The 25,267-nt window shown below is 38.6% G+C and overlaps 1 protein-coding gene across 3 annotated transcripts in view; it reads right to left on the bottom strand.

Moving 5' to 3' along the window:
- The window catches only part of CDK14 (cyclin dependent kinase 14), a 329,408-nt gene that overhangs the window by 203,638 nt on the left and 100,503 nt on the right, over positions 1-25,267 (bottom strand). For all 3 annotated transcript variants that reach the window (XM_063324807.1, XM_063324809.1, XM_063324808.1), the window contains one exon: positions 14,955-15,034. In XM_063324807.1, coding sequence (XP_063180877.1) covers positions 14,955-15,034 — 80 coding nt within the window. The remainder of the gene's footprint in view (positions 1-14,954; positions 15,035-25,267) is intronic.

Here is a 25,267-nt window from a genome sequence, read left to right as displayed (position 1 = left end):
TTTTTAACTCTGTCAATATCAGAAAAAAAACAATCAACTCACAACTAAACAGAAAGGGCGGGGGGGTGGGGTGTGGGTGTTGACAGCTCAACCACTACAAAGTCCTTGGAGCTCTTTACTAGTGATTTGCTGCTCATCGTCACCTCATCCCAAGTAAATCAAAGAATGACTTCAACAAAGCCAACAGATTTTGTGGGCTGAGTTTTTCTGCCAAGGGAACACATTCTGACCTGAAAAAGGTGATTTAGGAGATTTAGGACAGAAGCAAGTACCCATAGATGGTAATGAAATTCTTTCCTCCATCAGCATGGCTAGTCAGTGTATATGCTACATCAGACACTTTGCAACAATAAACTACACCTCTGAAGAAACTTGGTAGATGAGGAATACTAAATCTCTATTGCAATGCATGCCAAAAAGCTTTGGCTAAAAATCAAGAATTGATTACATCCGAAAGTCTAAAAGCACATTCCAGTTCAGATATGCGTATTAAAACAGTGGCAGCCAAAGTGCTAACGCTCACAACATCCTCCCTGAATTCCCACCTCAGTTCAATATTTCAGTTCAATAGCACCAGCCCTACGAAAGCAGAACAGAAATGTTCCCAAACAGAAAAAGGAAAGATCAGTCCATGAAACAGGCACAGGAACACTACTCATTTATTTCTAATTAGGGCTCAGCATCCCAGTGATGACAGACCCCAGACTTCAACAGGCCCATCAAAATGCCTCTCCCCCAGCTGGTTAGGATGCTTGCATATGACAACCTGGTAACGTTTGAAACAAACAGACAAGATCTCCACAGATAAACAAACCTGATCTAAGGCAGTAAAAGACATTCCTCTCCCAAAGTTCTCTGTGACCACGATAAGCTACATGTAAAATATTAAGAACTACCATTTATTTGAGAAGAAGCTATGGCTGACTATCCATATCTTGGAGGTATCTTTAACCTTAACTACACAATGAGTGCTATACATCATAGGAACTGTGGTGGTGTCACTGCTATAAAGGAGTGTATAATTATCTGCAGGTGTTTTTCCAACAGTTTGTTGGGTTTTAACAAGTGTTGTTAATAAATCCTAGTCCTTTTGTACAGTTTGGCTTTCATTTAACATGAGGAACTTTTACAAACTTGTTTACATAATTCTCAAAGATGTAGATTTATAATACTGTCAATGATTTTACAAGGTTAATGGCCTCTGTAATTACAACAAATGAATGAGAAACTGAACTACTTTGAATTTATGCACTTCAGTCAACTGTAAAAACAGCAAACTCTGCAAAAAAACTTGGATGCATGAAACAGAGTAAAACCCACCTTTTTGCTGACAGCTCCAAAGCAATGTACAGAAAATGACATACTCCTCTTAATGGTATGCTTAGACTCTTAAGTATTTTGAAAACTAAAATCCTAAGAATAGAGATTAATGCAATCTCTATTGTAATTTTTAAACCTAGATGCATCTGAGAAATACTTTTACTCCAGAGGTATATTTAAAGTAAACAAACAACAAACACACACCAGAATAAACGCTCATACTGTAATACTGAAGGCTCAAAAACGTAGATTCTCTTTTCAGAAGCGTATCTATTATCCAAGATGTTTTTAATTTAATTTAAACCTAATTTTATTTTTTTATTTAAACCTCAAGGTTTTAATTAGTATGCTTTTAAATAAAGGAATTTAATTAGAACTAAATAGCACTGCTAACGAAAGTTCCAAGTCCCTTACTAAATAAAAAAATAAAAAATAAAAATCAATACATCTAAAAGGAAGTCAACTAAGACTTGAAAATGTCACAAAATTTGTTTAAAAATTCATATTATGTTGTGATTTTTTTTAATTCAATTAGTTTACATACATTAGCAAGTAAAAGGCTGGATCACTTCATATGCCTTTTTATGGTCAAATAATCTGAAGTCGCAATAATTATAACCCAAATTTCTTGATGGAACTAAAACTTTCGTCATCTAAACTTCACTAAAGAACTTAACAGCAACAACGTAACAGAAGTTCATTCTAGAAAAAAGGAAAGGAATAAAATCCCCTGATACCTAAGGGGTTCTTTAAGGACCAGAGGTTTCCTAGTGCCTCAGAGAGGTTAGAAGTTGCTTCATGCTCTTGAACTCTGATCAGGAGTTATTAATGTGCAAAGAAACAAATTCTTTGAAAGTGACATTCTACCTTCTTGTCCACAGCCATAAAATGGATGAAAAACATGAATGCATGGGCTGATGGCAAGACGAGAAGGTTACTAATGCAATTCATAAGCCTCTTGGACTACTGGCAGAAATCTGACAGAAAGGTGTTAAGACTTAAGTCTTGAACCCATTATCCACTGATACATACTCTTACAGGTTATTTAGTTTGACCTCCTCAATAGAAGGAGCAATTTTCAAGCTCATAAATTTTTACTGAGCATATTTTCAGAAAGACATCCATCCTCTCACAACAACCCAGCCGTAAAAGTGCCCCCAACACTCATCCACAATTGTTACAGTGGGAAGTCCATCTAATCCTTACACTGATAACTTAAGCAAAGCCTGTTTAATCAGGCTTTGAACAGAGACTATGCATTGCTCCAAAATCTTTTATTCTGCCTTTATAAAGATTTGTGCTTATTTGTGCAAGCAAGGCTGACAGACAGCAGCATACAGACACACATCAATACCTATCACTTGAATTCTGTTTGTGAGCCGTAGCTACAATCCTTAGGCTTTCCACCAGCATGCAAAAGAAAGCATTTTTGATTATGCAAATAGTCCTCTGCCTTGTGAATAGGGCCTCAAGTGATTCAAATGTTAATTCTGTTAGAAATCTTGATGCAAAGCCAGTATTTCAACCATGTCAGCTTTATAACCAAGACTTTCTGAGAAAAACGTAATTGCAAATTGAAAAATATCTTTTAGGACCCCAAATGCATGGAGATAAAGTAACACGGAAAAGTGTCAAAGTTCTTTACAGCTTTTTGTCAATGGGCCTACAACCTGCTGGGCTTTGCTTTCAGTCAGAAGCCCCTTCAGGAACTTGCAGTTTCCTACTGCCAGCAATGTAGGCACTACTATACTGAGAAAACCAAAAATGAAACAACAGAAGCAATTTTTTTATCTTGTCCAGAGTTTAATGTGCTAAATGTTTGGGGTTTGTGTCTTCCCGTTTTCTTAATAAAACCCTCCCACAATCCAGTGAATGTTTGTATGAAAGTGTTCCCGTCAGTATTAAACACATTTTTCGAGCCCTCATAGCACACAAAAGAGCAAGCGTGTGCCCTGGATTTCAAAGAAATACAGTGAAAGGAAATGAGTATGTGTGTGTTCTCCTGCTGTTTGACGGTGAAAAGTGTAAGAAGGAGATTATATTTTTTTCCAGTTATAAAATTTTGGAAATATTTGGACCACATATATTGACCGCAGGTCAATTTTGACTGCATCCAAACTACAACTTCAAAATATATTGACTTAATAGCTTTTGTTTTTACTTTGCAAGTATGGTTTTGATTTTTTTCCAGTCAGTTGTATTTAATCTATCGCAGTAACTTGGGTTACTTTGTCCTTTAAGAGGAGAGTTTTAGGAGATATGAAGGAAGGGAGGATAATTTCAGATGGAAGCTAGCCACACTGGCACTGCTATCACCCTGTCTGCAAAGCTAGCGTGCTGGTACACCAAGATTCCTACCACCCTCCTGACTTTCTTGATTGCTTCTGCTCAAGGAAAACCAGGTGATGGTTAAGACTAAATGAAAACCGAGGAAATTCGTTATATAACTACCTGAATTGTACAACTAAGATGGGCTTCACAGAATCAACTCTCAGCTTAAGTTGGCCCTAGAAACAAAAAGGGTCTTAGGAACCTTCCACAGGACATCCAGAGCAAAACATTAAATGCTTAAAATTAGTTCCCATTGACAGTGCAAGCTTTGAGCATCATCTTAAGGCAAAATCCACAGCATCCTTATTTGCATTAACCCCTTCCTAACATCCCAAAGTAACAGTGAAACAAAACGGGTCTGTAGCACTTCTGCATTCATTAAGGGAACTCTGAATCAAGCGTCACAAAACAAGAGGATAAATAAGCTCTATCAGGTCAGAACCGATACAAATCATGGAGTTTAGCGCAACTAATACCTCCTTATTTACAAGGCTTCCTCCTTTCTTTTTGTTCTTAGTTCACTTTTCACTTAGCTCCAGCTAAATCTAATGCCAGCTGAGAAGCTGTAGAAGTTTGTGACAAGTGGCCCAGACCTTAAAAATTCCGAAATACACAGTTCCATATTCTACAGCTGTATATCGCAGTGATGACTTTTAGTCTCCACTGTCACAGCTTGTATTTTAATAAATGGGTCAGAGGTGGAAGGTCATGATATCCTATTACCAGTCTCTGAACCATCCAGTTCCCTTTCATCTCAGCAGAAAAAGGTGATACATTATCAGGTTCTTTTTTTATATTGCTTACTCATGAGGAACATCCCAAAGTAAAATAACGTGGATATTCATTTTCATTGCTTTGAAGAAGACAGTAAAGGTCAATTTCTAATTTTGAAATGCTACTCTCTTCATATTGATTATAAAGCCTGAAAGCAGCAACTCCACCCATGCTGCAAGCAGAGATCCCATTACGAAGCATGCATGTCAGCTCCATGTAATTCCTGAATGATAAATCTCCCACCTTTCTCAGCAAAAACCGAAAAATGTAACTAAAATATTTGCAACACAACCTTCAGCCTACGGAAAAATATGAGAGAAGAAAAAGGAGCAGTGCTGTCTCCCGAAGGAATGGCCTGACCCAGACAACTGTGCCTACGGCATCCAGCAGCAGCTAGACCTAAGAAAAAAGCAGCCTCTGAAGAAAAAGAAAACAAAAACTAGGAAGGAAAAGAATGTCTTTTTTTTTTCTCACATATATAATTTCAATATAAGATGTATTTGCTAACATGTTTTCCACTTTTCTGATTATAACTCGTGTTTTCCTTCCTGTGAGGAAGGTATTAGTGCATGCTTCTTATTGACTACAGTGGCTACCGTCATATTTCATGCCAGTACAAAGATGTAGGCTACTGAAAATATTTCCCAAGTATTTTGAAGTTTAGAAACAATTCATGTTTAATATCTTCAGCAAAGTACGGTGATCTAATCATAGCATTTTACTGTACTGAGATTTACCGTAGTGAGATACCGTACTGAATGCCATACAACATATTTGAGGAAGAACTGAATGGGAATAAAAGGCAGCAAAGCAAAATACTGCAGTGGCCTCACCCTCTTTCAGGCTGCCTGCCTTTTCAACTAGTAAGCCTCTTCTGAAGGCATGGCCCCACCATTTGCAAATAAGAATCTTTCTCCCCTTCATATAAGAGTGATTTATATAGATATTAAGACAGAATAGGAGCTTGTGTCTGGAAAGGGACTAATGGTGCTTAATTTTAGGACCCGCTCATAAAGAAGTTACAAATTTGCAAGAAACTAGTTTGGTTCTAGTCAAAGAAAAAAAAAAAGTAGTTATGCTGTGTATGGAGACAAAAGTATTGAAAACAAAGGCATCATTGTGCATCCAGCATTAGCACATGCGCGTCTTCATTGTTATACCCATCCCTGAAGGACCAGGACTATTTCATACCATATTTCTAAATAAATTACATGTCAAGAGAATTAGGATAATTCATTTATGAACTTTCTGCGTTAAAAACACAAAAAACTATTCTGCTGATACGTTAATGAATGACTGTAGTCAGCAGCAAGAAGATTGCCTCGTATGTCAGACACAACTTGTGACAAAAATGGACAACTTTCACAGGAAACGTTTTATCTCAACGTGGGTACATGTCCAACTCACATTAGACATTCTCTGGGTTGATCAAAGCCAGCGCTCGACTCTTCACAAAGGATTTGTTTGTTTGGGGGACAGGGTTAATTGGCTTTCTATGTCAAGTCTTTAAGACATACAAGAGACACGTGCACACGCAATATACATAAATGCTCACACACTTCTTTCAATACATGTAGTGATGTATTTCCTTCAAGGGGAGAGAGACTTAATGTCAGGAAACCAGACAACCTTGTCACGTCCTTATTTTGTATTTACCCGACGTTGAAACCAGTTCTGCTGAGATACAACAGCCACCTTACTGGTTTAACAGGCACCAAAGACTAAGGAGAAAACTCAAGCTAACTGCACTGGTTCAAACACTGAGTTACCACCTTGCTCCGATACTTTCAAAAACCAGGACACAGCTGGGGAAAAACATACACAAAGCACTTGAAGGTCTTGACAAAGACAAATGTCTCTGTGCAGATTTAAAGCCCCCACTTTAATCACAAGGCTAAATGGTACTGTTGTTAGGATTATTCCTTTCACAAAAAGGAGATAATGAAAAAAACAATTTGAAGAATTGGCTAGGTTCAGGAGACATGTCTGTGCCTCAACAACAGATTATATCAAAGTTTTCTTTCACCAGGTGGCCACGGAACGTATTGGCACTTGGAAGGCATCTCCCATAGGGTCTCTGAACGATTCAAGCTGACGTGCCATCACTTGCTAGTATCTCCATTCGTGTTAACAACCAGCTAGTATCTGCATCACCAATTCAATCCATTCCAACTGGGATATGGTCACAGGGTAAAAATTAATGCTACCTGGAGCAGGATTAACTTAGTTATACATTTTATGATGGTAGCATGTGCTAAAGAGGAGGTTAAATTTGCACACAACATAAAAAGACTGATCCTCATCAACTTCCACTCAAATAAGAAAGCCATGAGGGCTGCATAACGGCATGACTTATAGCTACATATTATAGTTATATATGAAGAAAGGATTCCCACCTTCCTTTTATCCTCTGTATTCTGTAATTGCAATCTTTTTTTCTACCTTTCCCATCATACTATGAGGAACCATGAGAGCAGAAGACCAGACAAATCTGTAAGGCAACAGTTCCGACTCCTATTAAATAAGGAAAAGAAGAAAAGTTTTTTGAGCAGAAGGCCCCAGAAGGGCCAAAAGCCCAGTCAGAGAGCCCTGAAACTCAGGAAACGGTAGGCAAATGCCTTACTGAGAAGGGTTCAATGGCACCCCTGAATAAATGGGTGCCATTGGTAACCTTCTAGGGCTGGATCTAGCACAAGACCCCTTACGCAACACCTTCCATGTGATGCACAATTTCTTCAGTGGAAGTAGGGCAGAGTCTGAAAGGTCTGCCATTAAGCTAACTGATAACAAGTATAAGGAAACCTGATGGCAAAATGATGATATTGAAAAAGAAAAAAAAAAAAAAAAAAATCAAAAAATCCTCAAATGTCACCCCATTCTTTTCTTGCTTGAACTGTACCCAAGAACAAAAGCCTGAAGAAGGTCACAGCTTGCACATCAAAAGCACTGAATGAAGGTTCAATTGATACATCCATGTTCCATCTCAGCAGGCTACAGATAAAATATTGGAGTGGGAATGGGAGGAGGACAGAGGGGACAGAATATTCTGTGGAACAGATTTAGCTCTGTGAAGCTGGATAATTTGGAATTTTCATTTGTACTTTTCAGAAAAGCATGATACTTTTCCCAAACGATGGGAGTTCATTATAGAGTTTAAAATTTATATCACAATTCTCAAAGGAAAACACCATCATTTACATTGCATTTAGGTAATCCCTGCTCTCCTGAAGGTTTTATAATTGTGAGAATTGCTAATTTGTTAGAGGGTAAAAAGAAAAAAAGAAAAAAAAAAAAAAACAAAGGAAAGCTATGCTCAGCCTATGAATAGCAAGGAACAAAGAAATAAGCAGGACAGATTTTATCACTCTAACATTCCATTTCTAAGCACCCTACATGGACAGAAGCCTTCATTTGGTCCACCAAAAAGAAGTGAGGAAGGAGCACAGTGAAATTTGGGCACACCAAAGAGCAAGATACAATAACATCACAGTAACCACTTGCACTGTATCTGAGACCGGAAAACTATTAGCTCTCCCACGTTCCTCTGAGCTGACGAGAAATTCAGTTTACCTGTTTCAGCCAGTCAGTCCAACTGCTTTCAGAGAAAGCCAAATGAATACTGTCAGTAAAAAAAATTAGGAGCCAGTCAGGGCTGGGGAGAACAGCAGGAAGGAAAGCAGAATAAAGACGAAAGCTCCTGCTGCTTCGAAGCTCCACATTGCTGAGGATCTAACATGTTTCTCTCAGACGTATGCAAATGCACACAAACGCACATGCAGGAGAAAGCTCAAATGAAATATGGCTGAAAATCTGAGCTATCAAAAAAATGTTCAGTCACAAAATCTCCAGAAATTAAAGGTAACTTTTATATTATTAATATTCAGTAAGAATGAATATACATTTTGCTACAACATGACGGAGTATTTAATAATAAGTAACATCCAAAAGTCTTGGAAATTTTAAAAGCTAACTTCATTTCATAAGAAAGGTCCCAGGAATACCGTTTTCCAAATGTACTGTGGTTTTTGAAGGCCAAACTGTCTTAATTTGGAAATCTTGTATTCCGCTTTTATCTTGAGGAAGCATACACTTTGGCTAAGGCTGCAGGATGCCCGCAACAGAAAGAGACCAGACAGAGAAATTAAAATTGCTGGAATGTCTTTACTTTTGAATACTTCTTGACCTTAAATATCCAGCGACAAAGTGTCCCAGAGGTTCTTGGCTTGTGTGTTTTATTTTTAACAACGCTGAAAAACAAAGCTGTTATGACTACAAGCTGCATTGGCTTTGCAGGGACTTTACAGTTAATTGAGCTGTAGCTATTTAGCCTGCAGTAGGCACCAGCTCTGCCAACTCTGTAGGCAATGAAAAAGTTCCCCAAACTACAGCCAAGCTACTGTCCTTTTCTTTTTTTACTTAAATGCTCCAAAGCAATGCGGCTTTTGGGGAGAGTGAACTTATCCTCAGACTCTAAAAACATAAAGACACAAAACCCCTATAGTAACTCGTGTGACATGCATGCTCAGAATAGTTACATCTCCATAATCTTAAACGTAATCTCTTGAAGTTCCCTGAGGCTTGTTGAGCCAGACACATACGAAGCTTTCGGGCATTTCAGTTACAGAAATGTAAATTTCTTGACTGGACTTTGTGAAGGAGAAGTGAAAGCCCTCCAAACTCCTACCACTCAAAAGAAAGCAGCTGTCAAGCTTCCTTAATTAAAAAAAAAAAAACCAAAAAACAAACCAAACACAAAAACCAAACACCTGCATAAAAGGAAGAATAGGTTTATTTTTTGGGAAGAGGATGATTTAACTTCCAAAAAAAGAATAATTTACTCTTTACTGGCAGACAAAGCAGGGATTCCCATTGCAATTTTCATGTTTACCTTCTACCAGTAGATCAAACAACCATGACTCTTAAAAAAAAAAAAGGAAAAAAAAGGCAGATATTGTTTCACTGTGCCCTTGACCTACAGCATACAACCTTCCAGACCTACTCTAATACAATGAATAGGAGGCTTATCACCGTGAGTCATCTAACTAGTGCCATGAAGTCATTTGTTGACTTAAAGTTTAAAGATCATTATGCTATATATCAGTCAAAAATCACTGAGCTGGGAAGTGCGTGCAATAACTCAGGTAATAATTAAATATGAGGTCACAAGAATTATATCTACCGAGTAAAAGAGTAAAAATATAGTTTTCTGTAGCCCTTCCTCAGATGGTATTGGTACAAACTGTGCTATTTCTCTAGGATAATACAGAAGCACAGCTGCTTTACATCACTTGCAGTATTGTTACTACAAAGCAGTATTTTCTATTGTACACCTATTAGGAACACTGTGCAATAAACTACACACTCTCTTAGGTAAGAGCTCTCTCATGGCAAATTGCAGATCTTCCCTGTAGTTTTTTCTTAGCACTTACTCTACTTCCATTTTCCACAGATAAAAGTTTTGTGAAGATTTATCCCCTCCAGCCTGACAACTTCAGAGGGGGAGACCTCAGAAAGTCTGTCCACTTTGGGGCATAAAGGCAGACTAGCATTTCTTCCTTAAAGATCCTTCAAGGTTTTCATGTTTTGTTTCTCTTCTTCCCTCTTACCACACAGTGAGATGTGGATGGAAGAGGCCTGAAACTTTGAAGACATTTGAAGATGTTTTGTGGCCAAGAATTAAGCATCTCTCCTCCCCTCTCTATACTGGCACTCAAATGCATTAAGATTTCTCCAAGTCACAAAGCAAACTTCTTAAATATGGATGCTGAACTGCTCTTTACAAATTTAAGTTAAAGAAAAACATTAAGAAAATTCTGCAGGTTTTGTAATTTTATAATGCAAGACAGCTGGCTGTTTCCAAAGCATGTATGTGCTATTTTTGCACGCTGCAATCCATACACAGCCTTCAACACTGGAGAAGATTATCTGGGCAAGTACCAAACCAAAGATGTAGAGAGAGTCTCTGACCCAAAAATTTTTAAATGTGAAACACAAATAGGTACAAATACTTATTAATTACAAGATGTAAATTAAAAAAAAATATAATAAAAAGAGAGAAACAAACTCAAAGTTACCTAATCATGGCATTTAAATGGCAAAGTACAAAAATATCTAAAAAACATGCCAGGTTTGGATGATGCTTTGAAACATCATCTAGGCCTATGGGAAATGAAATATTACCATATACTAAAACACTAGAATAGAGTTTTATTACTAATAGTAAATCAAATTAAGCAGAGCAAAGAAGCATCGATATTTCCAAGGGCAGAAAATGAAAACTAAATACAAAACAGTTCTCATGATTAGGATGGGGAAGAAATAATTTTACTGTCCAAGAAAGGAACACAGTAAGCAAGTTAACCTCACAAGCAGGGTAGCGATAAAACCAAGGGAAGTTTGTCTACATACATACCCAAAAAGCAAAATCTTTGTCATGCAGGATATAAGGAATATTATATCAATTATTATCATATCAAACATGATAATTAAAGAATTGTAAATCAAGCTATTTCCAGAATTAGAATCTACTGCACAGTTCAGTATTTAGCCTAGATGAACACATGATATTACAGGAAATTAGAGGAATGAAATATCTGGGATAAAAGTTAAGGTATTTAACTTTTCAGTGAACTTTTCCACTGGCTGCAGTGGATTTAATAACACTTCAAGTCTGATGCTGAAACACCTCTGAACCGCTGATAATGAAAGTTACAGTAAAAGAATAAACCACGACTACACTAACACAGCAAACAAATCATTGCTAACCTGTATTCTATCAAATTTAGTATAAATGAGCAAATAGCATGTAAATTACTTTCAGACTCCATGCTGTCTCAGTTATCACAGCTGCAGGCACATTTAGAATCCAACGGTAATATGGTGGCCTGCACCACTCAAACCTATGTGATTTTCTGACCTGGGTTTAACCCACTCAGGTATACAGTTGCGTTTTTTTCCTCTTTTCCCACCCCCCTTTTTCTCAGGCTCTTCAAAGGTAAATTAGATTATCCCAGACTGAGTTAAAATTCAGAGTGAAATATCCTGTAAACTGCATGCCACAAAATGAAAGCATCAATAAATTGGTACAACTGACTCAGATCAAGTTGAAAGAACATTTAGCACAGGCTACTTCTAATTTTTGTTCTAGAAATTCAACAGAGAGCTGAGCAGCACCGATAAGTAAGCCGCAGTTACCTACTTTCATTCAAAACTATGTAACTTTGATAAATGGTAGGAGACACAAACCCACATCTGCTGTAAAAGCAGAATTAGTTTATAAGCTTTAATCGAAGTTTTAGCCAAACCTCCCCCAGACATTAACTGTGATTTTTCTTATGTAGCTTTACTGGGGGATTTTTATTTTTTTTTACTTTTCCTTCCATTTGTTGTTTCAACCAAGTTAGTGCTTGCTTCCGCAGTCACCTATTCCATATTTATGTCCTGCATTTTCCTACTTCTCTTAGTCTCTTTTCTTTGCAGCTTTGTTTTTCTTTGAGCTTCATTCTGCTGCTGTCACAACAGTAACAATATGCTTCCCTGTACACAGACAGCTACAAAATTCCCTCAGCATGACCACTGCTTAAGATTTCAGCCTGTAACTTCCCCCTAATTAACATCACACAGCATCCCAGCGCAGGAATGCCATTTTCTCTCACTGCTTTACCCAAGGAGCCATGAGAAATGTTAAACAATTTACTTACAGTAGTTTTAATTTACAAATAAATAGACTTCTGCCCGAATTTGCCTTGTATTGATGGAAAATTAGAAAATAAGGAATAAGTCAAGGTCAAAACCTGCCTGGTTTCTCCATTATGAAAGACTTTGGAAAGAAATACCCTCCAACAGACCTCTGGCTCATGATACCATACATGCATTTTTTGATTAGGGCAACACTACTCCTCAGATAACTGAAATTAGAAGTTAATCTCATCTTCAGCGGTATTTGTCCGTGTTCTAATTGTCCCAGTCTAAATTATAGGGCTGGAGCCTTCAGTCAGACAACAGAGATCAAGAAAAATCTGCTTAACACAGTGTCCCATTCTTACTGTTTTTCCATCTCAAACTTATCAGATAACTTCAAGAGCTTGTACAAGCATTTCTTTTTTCTATTTTTTTTTTCCACCCATGTAGCCAAGATCAGCCACAGCTGCATTACAGAACCCAGCATGCCCAAAACAGATTACATGCTGCTAAGAGGAAAGCAACAGCTTCCTTGGGTCCTGCTAGTGAAGTCCACAGCTGTAGCGTTACGGTCAAATAATAGGGGTCTGGCACAACATCACTGAGATTACCTTCTGAAAGTTACATTTTTAATACTGCCTCCCATACTTTTCTGGCCCTAACGTTTGTTTCTGCCAAAAACAAAACAAACAGCAGAAAATCCAAAGCCAAACTAGATACAGATTTTTTCCCTTTCCCATCTCGCACATCATGTAAACTTCTACATTACGTAAAACATGCAAGACTGCATTTCTACTGATAGCTCCCACACATCTGAATGAAGTTCCACTATCAAGGGGACAGGATTACATTTACCAAAAAAACACACAACCAACCTATAACCTGAGTTTGACCCCACTTAACCAAGAGTCCACAAAAGTTGAGGAAAAAAAACCCCTCTCATTAGCCTAATACTCTTTGGATCTAGTCCCAGTCTAGATGAGTACTTAGAAATACAACAGATGCACATAGTCCTGTCAAAATCAGCGAGACACCACATACTTAAGAAAATATATATTAATTAATAAGTTTTAGAGCTTTTCTAGAGAAGATCTTTGTTCTACTAATATTTAAGTACCAGAATTTCAACTGGCTTCAACCAGAGTGCTGTCTGTAGTTACGGCTAAAAGGAAAACTGCTCCAATAACAGCGTGAAAAGTATCTTCATGCAAGCGTGCCTTCATCATTTAAAAAAAAATAAAAATCAAGTGGAAAAATATCTGTTCTTGCTCCTAACAAATACTTATTTATACTGAGCTTACACAACAAACTATTTATGAAGGAAAACACATTATACTGTATTTGACAGTTATAACGCTATAAACTTTAATCTAGACCAAGCTCACATTAAAAAACCTTTTAAGTGTCACTTAAAAGGCACAAGAAAGCCATATCTACTATTTCCTTATTAAGTCAGTACCACATCAACTGAAAACCCGGAGAACAATAAACATATTTGAAACATAGGCTGTTATGCCTTGAACTCGGCATTACAAATATTGAAAGCTGTGCTCGTAACCCTCTGCACACCTCGTTATCACGGCACAGCTGCGGGGACAGACAGCTCAGAGATAAAATATATATCGTTATGAATAAATGTGTCAGATCGTTCAATAATTATTACTCAAACAAAGCAGTACAGAAGAACTGCTGAAATTCCTTCATAAATTGGCCACCCACGGTTTTCCCTCCTTTGTGAAAGAGCACAACCTTGGGATGGAAATCCATAGTACTTTAAAGGCTTCTAATTTCAGGGTGTCAATCACATGAAACACGGATTGCCCAGTCCACCCCAAAACAGGCTCATTGTACAGACAATCGGCGTACCAATGCTTGCAGGCAGGAGCAAGGGACGAGGGAGCTGCAGCTGCTGGGACTGCGGCTGCGATGGCCAAGAAGCCACACGCCTCCCATACAGGGCCACAACGTGGACCCCGTGAGGGCTGATGGTCTGGTACCTCCCTGGCTCATCCCACCTCGGAAATTATGCCGAGATAGTCAGCACAGTTTTAGCAGGTCCCTCAAAAAACACAACAGTTTCGTCTCTAATTCTCTACCAACTTCAGCTGAGTCTGAATCAGTGGTGTGATGGTAAATTGTTACCTCTACCAAGGCTCATTTTTAGTACCTTCTACCAGAGGAGGCCCACGCAGAGAAGGCACATCCCGCAATTTCTGCAAAGGAGCTTGACACAGGCAGGCTCAGATAAAGCAGCCATCAATAGGGACCCACAAGAGGCTGACAAGGAAGGATAAAGGAGCAGAGCAGAAAGCACGACAGGCATCTCCGAGTGCACTAGATAAGAGTCATTCCCAAACCACACAAGTTAGAGTCCATGGGGACGGCAAAACAAACAAAAGCTAGTCCCAAACTACACACAGCTTCCAAGACACCTGTATTTTTGCTCCCCGATCTTCCGATTGCCTTCATCAAGAAATGCTTTTCTTCACTTCATGCTGAAAAATTACATCTCCCTTCATCTTAGTTGCTGCCTGCAGGCAAGAAGCGCGACTTAACACAGTTCCCTCATCTTGCAGTGACTCCTCACACCCACCTTAAACATGCTCTTAAGTACTCATTTGTATAGTAAATCTAACAGGAGCCAAAGGAGAGGCAGAGCTGCATTCTTTAACAAGATCTCCCACACCAGAGGCTTTGTTTTTGAAGCACCCAAGTTTCTTCCTACTGAGAACGTAACCATATCATTTGAATTCTCAAGCTATTCACTATAGCATGGCAGAGAAATAAGAAGTGCAATGTAATTACAAAAAAAAAACCCCTATGTATAATCATTAAATGTGAGTGCATACCTTCCCTGATAGCAGTAAATGGGGTTCCTTCCTCTTCTTGTAATCTAATCACCTTCAGCGCCACCAGCTTTCCATTTACCCTGAAAGGGAAAGAGGGGAGGGGAAGGAGAAATAAAAAAACAAAATTAAAGCAGAAACAGTATTTCTCATAACAGAACTTGTTTCCCATCATGTACTTATTCAATTTCTTCCTGTCAATGCCAGTGATTCATTTATAGCACTGTAAGAAACACTTCATAGCTTCCATAATGTCAACTTTATATTTTCACACTCAGATGCAATCCAAGAAATGATCTCAGTTTTCTGTGAGTCAGTCTGTTTCCTTTCTATCACAGCGCTAAACTGAAGCTTTGTTAAGAAGTATCGTATTGTAAATACAGTTTTAAAGTATCTGTCCTTTATTTGATCAAATTGTTCAAAGAAAAAGGTGTGTGATTTTCATCAATTGCCCCACTTGTAGGATGTCTATATTTATACTGATTGCTTCCTTCCCACTGCAACACACCCATATATTGCCCTCAAAAAGCTATGGAAGTTTGAGATGGGAAATGTTTTTAGGTAACTCCAACCATTTCCTGCTAGGGCAGGACTGTTCCTAAGGCACGTTCTTGACTACGTGGCCCAGGCTAGTTTTAGGTTATAATGACTCTCATTTATAATTTTAAAACTTTTTTGTGCTCCCAGAGACAAAACTTCACAACAGGTCACTCTAGTTTCAAATGTATTTTGCTGGTTTCAATTCTAGCATTCAAAATTTCACCACATGCGACCCACGCTCAAGGCCCTGGAAAAAGTCTAGTTGGTTCAGTTTATCCGAATTAAATCTCACAAAAACTGAGGGACACGTAAAAACCGATATAGATTACCCACCCTCAAGAGCAAACTAATACTCTGAAAGCTTAACAGGCTCCACAGGTATGACAAGCAATAGTGAGGACAGATTAAAGAGAAGACATAATACAGTTGCCAAAAAAATATTATTATTGTTAATATATTGCTGCAAGTTCTTTCTGTAAAAGCAAAATTAGCCTTTTAGAGCCACAAAGCACAAGGAAGCAATGGACCTTTCAGACTCTCGTAGTCATGGAAGCAATTCCTTATTGTACTGGGCCCTAGAAGATGTATTCGTTTTTCTAAGCAAGATAATCCAGACACCTACCTGTCTCAGGCTTTTAATTTTTGCAGTTAGATGACTACAGTGACAGGATGGCTACCATCTTGTTTCTTCTGATTATTCTTCTTTTACAATTGCCCAAATCTCATTAGCCCTGTACACAGCACTGCATAATGACTCTGAGCAACTTAAGAAAGCCTGGTTATCAAAAGAGTGTTTACTCATCACCTTCCTACTATTCCTAATACTTCAGACTGGCACCAGTTCAGATTTCAGGCCGCTAGTCACTGTTGAAAGATAATTATCATCTTAACCCTAGTGGATTATCTGGATTTCTCATTACAATTGCCTTACATATATTTTTGTTTAGATTTAAACAGAACTTCTGGCATCAGAAAAAGATAAGCCTTGCCCCAAGTAACTTTATGTGTCATGCACAAACAGGAGAATAAACCATAATAAAAGCAGAAGTAGAAAGGCTGATGACAGACATGCGGTTCATATGCATGTGTAGTTTTTACTTCCTTCGTCAATACAGCACCCTACCTATCACATACATATACATAAGTTAGATACCTGGATAACTTGATTATATTACAATAGATGAAATAACTGTGTAGGAGGAATTTAAATAAGAAAAGCAAGATCATTTTGCAGATCAAGAACAGGACAGATGCTGTGTTCAGAGAAGGCAATGCAGAATACAACAGAAAAAAGCAGATCAAGGAGGTACTAAGGAAACAGGGAGGTGGGGTCTCTTGCCAGAGAGACAGGCAAATAGCACACAGCATTGTGCAATCATGGTCTTTTTAATACAAAGTTCTACATTCCATTGATTCATTAAGAGTAATAAATAACACAGACAGCAATAGTATGGAACTCATTTTGAAGAATTTGCAATTAAACACAGTAGGTGGGCTGTGCTCTTTAGTTATCACTGCCACTTTGTCATTGGTACCTGTCATCATCTTGATAGACATCATGGCAACTCTTAATACTACCTATATGATCAGACTAATCTCAAGTAGCATTCCTCTGGGATTTCATTCTCCCCTTTAGTATTATTTATCTCCAATATATATCTGTCTGTAACTTCCATTAGAGTCTATAAGCCTCCTTATTTTCATCTACTACCCAGACATTAAAACCTCTTTTTTTCGGCTCATTTTCTATAAACAGGAGCATATAAATCTGGAGACGTGAGACAAGATGAAGTATCATCAATCATCAAATAAAGAGATATGTGTGTGTATTCACATCCTTTAACTATTTTCCTACTGATGCAATCTCCCAATGCAGTTAGATGATGCTGCAGAGATGAGCTAAGGACTACCTTAGGGTATAGCCTTGCTCCCGATAAATCCCTGCCACACACTTCTGCCACTGGCTTGTATTTGCTCTCATTCCTGCTAGAGTGAGACTGCTTAGGGAGCTTAAACAGGAGAAGACTGCCCCTTCTAAAAGAATTAAATCATATTTTCAAAAATAAAGGCATTTTTCACATTTTAAAAGCAAAAACCACTAGAAAATATATGAGACGAAGAACTAGGACCACCTCCTGAGAAGCAAGAAGCTATGGGATCAAGCCAGCTACGTCATGAAATTATGCCCTGAATCTTGTGATGACGTGCCAAAATAATGTGGCAATTTCCTTAGAAACAACATTGAAAAAGAGAGACTTGGAGAAAATTACCTCTGCAACCTATCAGAACTTGTCTTAGCAGTCTTCAATAATGATCAGATAATGTTAGCAAAATTCCTCCTGGATATTACTTCACATTTGTCTTCCACAACTTTCAAAGCATGCTCAGCATTTTCATTATTTTCAAATACAGGTAGAAAAACTGACAGGCAGACAGCCTTTTAGACAGTGAAAAGGCAACGCTGCTGCCCCTTTTAACATCTAGGATTCATTAAACCACCTCTCTTGCTCACTGTCCAAAGTAAACAATTTCACAGCTTCTCAAAACAATACACTTAACTAGGTCAAGGATTTCACTTATCATCTTATGGCCATCCTGTCAACTGCCTCATTAGTTTCTATTAAGGACAATATTCATTATAAAATTCCTATTTTCTAACTTACAAGCCCTCCTCCTGCCTAACCTAACTTGCTCTCTCTTTCTCTCTCTCATCCATAAATCTTCAGAGAAAGGACAGAAATCCTGAAGCCTCTCCGACTATCACACAAAGCTACTTTACGCTAGACAGTAGCTGATGCAGTTTTCCAATTTATGGAAATTCATCATTTTAGTGTTACATAATCTCTTCTAATAGATTTCTGATTTTATATGCAATTTAGGCGAAAGAAAAATAAGTCCAAATTGGTTTATGTGGCATATAGTAAAAGTCTGTATGTTATAAAAAATACAAATGAGCCAAACATTACAAATAATTCTAATATAAAGTGTCATTACGCCTTTTCTAAAACAGCGCATAACAGCATTACTAAAATAAACATATTCATAAAAATGACCACTTATGAGAAAGTAGAGAAGATTAGAAATTATTTAATGCTTTAATGCATCATTAAGAACATGTAATACTGATGAATATAAAGTAACTGATGACTTAATTGGCTTCACTGGGGATAATGCTGACGATGCCACATAGAGAACAAAAGAGTACAATAACATTATTTTCTCAAGTTCTTCAGTTATATTTAGATGCAATAAATTTCCAAATATAACACATTTAAGAGTCAGTTAACATAAAATCTGCCACTCTGATTTCATCTGTTTATTTAATACAGAGTTTTACCACTGGCTGGAGTTGAGGCTGAGTTCATAACTCGAGCAAGTGCTAAGCTTGGGAACATTTCTGCAAAGAAAAAATAAGTAGGTGGTATTGGGACAATGCTCTTATTTGTGATACACATTTCAAGAAACTAATTTTTATGAAGAAAAGTAACTCTCAATCATTAAATATTCATTTACATGAAAAGCTCAAAGTTTGATGATCAAACTCTGAGAATATCTAATTAGATCTAGTCTGTAGTGATATTAACGTCACAGACAGAAGTCTAAAACCCCAAACAGACCACGGTGGCCTAGTGAAACCAGACTCTGCCAGAATGTTCCTTTGAAGAAACCTGACAGAGACAAATTCACTGTAGGTTTAGTCATCTCTGATTATTCTCCCAACGAGTAACTAATTCCATGTTGAGGGAAACACTTCTTTTAATCGTTATCATAAAAGACAGTTCAGTGTAAATATGGATTATATTATATTTCTTTTACTGAAAAGGACTTACATTTGTAGATTACAAAAAAACACTTACAGTCCCGCTAAAGCCCTATGGCGCAAACACTCAAGGGACTAACATGGCCCCTCAATTTCTCTTTTTGACTCCCACCATCTTTTAACCCCCATCCTAAACAAAAGTTACTTTGTTTTAGAAGAAGCCAGTGGATTAAAGATACTTCATAACGCTGACATTTATTAGGGCTGAAAAATAGAAGATCAAAGAGTTCTGAGAGAGAGGAAGGATTTAAATTATTAATTAGCGTTGTCACTGGAACTCAGGGGATCCTGTTTTTCAGAGGACTCAAGGCAGCACTGCCTGAAGTGGCAGCCCTCACTTAAACAGGAGCAGGTGAGCAGCATCAGTGCATTTACGTCCAGGTCCCTCATCCCTACCTCCCAGCCTGCATCATTCAGTTCAAATTACTCAGCTGCTCACCTAAGGACAGGGGCTGCAGGTGACCCACGCCTGCTGGGAACAAATCACTTGGGACTGGCAGTAGAGAGAGCAACGCACAGCACTGGTCCTCCTCCATATACCTCACATCTCTTTGTGCCCCACTGATGTTCGTATTAAAACCTGATTTTCATATTAAGAGAATCTGAAGACAAACATAGTGGTATCCCTTCTAAGTAAAGTAGCCTCATAACTCTGCATACCAACAGTCACAGGGGATCTTCTGAGAGATGTCGTTCCCCAGCTAACTGGAAAATACATTGGTGTATAATGGTATTTACTTGGCAAATTACTTCAGCATTTGCTGTACGATTCCAATCGCACATGTATGTGTCAGTGCCAATAAATTACTATCCAGTAACTTTTAGCACTTGTATCCAATGTAACTATGTTCTATCCTAGTTTTTCTACCACATTTTCCTGTGCAATCCTGGGTAAGTAATATAATAGATTTTTTTTTCCTCATTTCCATCCACCACCACAAGAGATAAAAATGCTAAGCCACCTCTGTAAACTGCTATGCAGGTTGAAGTACAGCATATGTAGCGTAATGTTCTCTAGGTATACAACTATAGAGGAAAAATCTCCCAATATTTTTTTAAACACTCATAAATTCACTCAGTAAGTGATCAATATAGTCAATGATTCATCTTCTAGTTAGAATCTTAGTAACTTATTTTAGTACTTACACTACTTAAATAATTTTTTCCATTATTTGGCATTTTAGTTCAACATCTAGTTATCATTAGTTTTTCATCTAGTTCAACTTGAAGTTATTGTTTTTATTAAAGATTTACAGTGCTATAGAGTTTTTTTAAAAGCATCTAAGTACACACTTTATAAACCCATGTCATGACTTTAAAATATATAGTAAAAAGCAGCCTACAAAAATCAGTTAAGCACATCAGTTAAAAAAAAAAAAGAGGGGGAAAAAAGATGGAAAAAAACCCTAGGAAGCTCTAGTAAGTAACCATAAAGTGCCTTTTCATAATCCATGAATATATATTCCTTTTCCAGCCATTTGGTATCCCCAGATGAAAAGAGTTTCATTTGTAGATGGAATACTGGTTTCAAACAATTTCCAAGAAATAAGAGAGAAGGTTCAGAAAGCTTAGGTCACTAAGGCAACATGAACCAGAGCAATTTTGAAATATTCAGTCTAAATAAATTGGCCAAAACATGAAAAAAAATATGATCTGTGAACTGGACTGCACATGAAACATATCAGGGAGTATGTGAATGCAACCCTTCACATGGGCACGGAGTAAACCTAGGAGAATGACTAAAAAGCAACAGCATGACAGACAAAACCATGGCAAGTTCTTCAGGCCATCCGAAGCCTATGGCACTTACAATAGATTGCACATAAAACAAAAGACAAGACAATGAAAGCGTCATGGAGGTTTCATGATAAGTAAAAGAAATTCTGCAGCTTAAAAAAAAGTCAGAACACCAAAGAGGCCTGCCAGTCATCCTCAATGACGCTTTCAGCATCATAAATATAAAAATCAAAATACTTAAGTCATCCTTTTTCTTGTGAGCAGCCATCCACAAACATATACATGAAATATGATGGTCAGCTATATATTCATAACACATACTACAATACATCATGCCACCAACAAATACAGGTCGTTCCCACTTATCATTCAAATATTTCCTGCTGCTCCAAGAATAACACCCCAGAGAAACCACATCCAGTGCACAGCATGGTGCCTGCCCTCCTCAGCATAATTTCTCTCTAAGATTCGCTCTTTATACCTTTAACTCCCTATTGATTTCCACTGAATAGTAAAAGGTATTGTCTTTGATAGAGATAAACATAAAATGCCCTGGCTACCTGAAAAAATACCTTTCATCTTTGGGTACACGTTGGAATCACCTTGAACACAACAAATTCAGATTTCAAACAGAAACAGGAGAGGTACCTCAACTGAAGGACTGCCCTACAGCTCTGCGGCTTTCAAGCTCTCGTTGACACCATCACCTTCTACTGTGCTCTGCTCACTAATTTCTCATATTAATAGTTAAAAGGAACAGGGACCAGAATTTATTAGGACAAGCATTTTACTAGGGATAAATTGAATGCTGTAATTTCATGGGAGGGAAATAAGGCCCCAAAAAAGTGTTGATTGAGCTTTCTGTTAGAAATTCTACATATTTTTTGAATACTTCGAGCACATGCAACTTACTAAAGGTGCCAAAAAAGGTAAAGGTACACTAAAAATCACATGGATAAGCAAGAAGCAGATTGAGATCACAGCAGTGCAGAAGCAGCAGAGATACCATTGGCTTCCCTCTCAAAACAGACACATGCTGTGCAAGCAGCAGTCACAGATCACGTCGCTTTAACCGAGGTAATCTTTTTTAATTCTTTGCCTTGAAGGGCAATTGAACACAGTGGGAGGACAGGATGGAAACCATGCCAACTCTTAATATTGCCAAACGCACAGGTTTTTCCCTTAAGTGCAATATGCAGAGTTCCCAGTGCAGAGATTCAAGGCCTCCACACTGCTTTGTAAGGGGTTCTGGTTGGCAGCAGCTCCCCCTGTTCTGTCACCAGCTTCTTCTCCAGACTCTCATAACTCACATCAACATTTATGTGCCACAGATCAAGCCAGATCTCATTGCTGTACCTGCAGGTAAATTTATAATCAAGCTCAAGAGGGAAGAAGGTCAATGGCAGCAGGAAGATGAACATGTCGATATGGACAGAGAGCACTTCTTCAGCTCAACCGCGCAATGAAATGATACTGGAATTTAAAAGGCACTTATTGCTTTGCACCAATTGTATGTCAAATGTTCAAGCTGTTAGCCAAACACAGAGTAAATGGAACTTGCGTAATTTTTCAGGTGTTATCAGTAAATCACTAGGCCTACTTCTCCAAAATTTTACATTAAAAAAAAATAAAAGCAGAAATCACTTCAAAGTGATCTGAATTTCATGCAGTAAGCAGCCTCTTGGGATTTTATACAACAAAGTAACATGTGAGAATCTAACCTGAATGAAAGTAGAAAATGAACATGCCAACATGAGTTTCATTACGCATGCCTGATGTGCAACACATGAAATCAAATAGATTTGCTTATTGATGCAGCCGTCAGCCAGAAACAAAGAGCTGCTTGGTTATTTCTCCAATAAACAAAAAAGCCCAGCCTAAGAGAATACGGCTTCACTTTCCTCAGTAACGCAGTCCCGTTCACTCTGCTGCTTCCTCACTCCAGGGAATCATTTTTACCTGACTACAAAAAGAGAAATCCATCATCCAGTAAGAGGAATTAGCCCACTTTGTTTCACTTTCCTGGGATAGTACCACAAATACTCAAATAGAAAAGTAATGGGTATGATAGGAAAGCAAGGGCTTGGTACCGTTGATTCTGCTCCAAGTAGCAAAAAGCCAGACTTCCCCTGAAAGCAAGTTACTGCACACGTTACTTGAAATTTTAGGAAAGGAATGGCTGATTTTGCATTTTTGGGGGCAGGTATGTATCGTTTAGTCTTCCCAAATAGTAAGCTAAGATCATGAATTTTTTATTCCATCATTATGATCAGCAGGGGAAATAAATTAAAAAGCTGAAATATATCTCAGGAAATGCCTTAAAAAAACCAAACCCCATTACTTGCCACATGCAGCTGGGATAAATATTAAGCACAATAATTCTTTGTACAAAGCATCATTCAAAACAGCTCAAACTGACCTTAAATTCTCCAGCTTCAACTACAGTTAAGGACACATCTCAGAAAAATTTTGGCAAAATGAGAAAGCCAAACATTAGAGTTGGTTGAGAATTAGGGATTCTCAAACATTTTGACCAAAATGCACTTGCTGTTCAAGTATTACCAACTTTTCCAAATACAAATCATGTCTGCATTCTGTGGTATGTCATGAGGGTTTAATCCTTCAGCTGTCAAAACTAGGCACATACCAAAACAAATAGCCCTCTCTTGACCTGTTTTGCTTATTTTTCTTCCCACTGAGCCTGTAGCCAGAATAGAGCAATGTGTATCAGTGTCTCACCCTATATACCTACACCAGGTGCTAGAAAAAAATTCCTCTATCTCTTCCCATATCATTTTAGATAAAGCTATAAACCGAGCCAATCTGCCAGAAAAGGAGCAGTAAAGTTAGGCTCTCATGGAATGGCTGGAGCCAACGTTGGCTCATCCATTTGCCACACTCCTCGTCCCTCTATTTTCCCCAATCCTGTGTTGTAGCAGTAATACTCTCTCTGCTTGCTTTGGGGATATCATATAGGCCAGAGATTCCTCAGTTTCTCAAGGGGATAGAAGAGGAAACAGAGACACACTATCTCAACCAACAATTCCTTTTGAAATAGCAGATAGCCCCTGTAGTGTTCCCCCTGTTCCTAAGGAATAACCTCCTCCTGCTATGAAGTAGTTCAACTGTTTCTCTAGTTGAAGAAAAAAAAAGTCTGGACAGGAGGCACCGAATCTGGGTGGTAACTGTGAGAGTTATTCAATACTCTGGGGGAAAAAAATGTAAGCCAAAGAAAAGCCTCACCTCTGTGCCTGGGAAGATCATGGAACAGATCCTCCTAGAAGCTATGCTAAGGCACATGAAGGACAGTGAGGTGATTTGAGACAGACAGCATGGCTCCACCAAAGCCTAGTCCTGCCTGACCAACCTAGTGGCCTTCTATGATGGAGTGACTACATCAGTGGACAAGGGAACAGCTACAGATGTTGTCTATTTGGACTTCTGTAAGGCCTTTGACATGGTCCCCCACAACATCCTTCTCTCTAAATTGAAAAGATATGGATTTGATGGGTGGACTATTCGGTGGATGAGGAATTGGTTGGATGGTCGCATCCAGAGGGTAGTGGTCAACGGGCTCAATGTCCAGATGGAGATAGGTGAAAACTGGTGTCCCTCAGGGGTCCGTATTGGGACCAGGACTGTTCAACATTGTCATCAATAACATAGTGGGATCGAGCACACCATCAGCAAGTTTGAACATGACACCAAGCTGAGGGGTGCGGCTGACACGCCTGAGGGACAGTATGCCATCCAGAGGGACCCGGACAGGCTTGAGAAGTACAATCTCATGAGGCTCAGCAAGGCCAAGTGCAAGGTCCTGCACCTGGGGTGGGGCAACCCCCCATATTAACACAGGCTGGTGGATGAAAGGATTGAGAGACGCCTTACCAGGAAGGACTTGGGGATGCTGGTGGATGAAAAGCCGGACACGAGCCGACAATGTGCGCCTGCAGCCCAGAAGGCCAACCATATCCTGGGCTGCATCAAAAGAAGCGTGGAAAGGAGGTCGACAGAGGTTATTCTGCCCCTCTACTCTGCTCTCATGAGAACTCAAGTGGAGCATCCTGCTCTGGAGCTCTCAGCAGAGGAAACACATGGACCTGTTGAAACAAGTCCAGAGGAGGGGCACAAAAATCATCAGAGGGATGGAACACCTCTCCTATGAATACAGGCTGAGAGAGCTGGGATTGTTCAGCCTGGAGAAGAGAAGGCTCCAGGG

The sequence above is a fragment of the Chroicocephalus ridibundus genome, chromosome 2, assembly GCF_963924245.1.
Source record: "Chroicocephalus ridibundus chromosome 2, bChrRid1.1, whole genome shotgun sequence".
Lineage (NCBI taxonomy): Eukaryota > Metazoa > Chordata > Aves > Charadriiformes > Laridae > Chroicocephalus > Chroicocephalus ridibundus.
The sequence above is the reverse complement of the archived record's forward strand: the minus strand, read 5'-3'. Positions and strand labels throughout refer to the sequence as shown.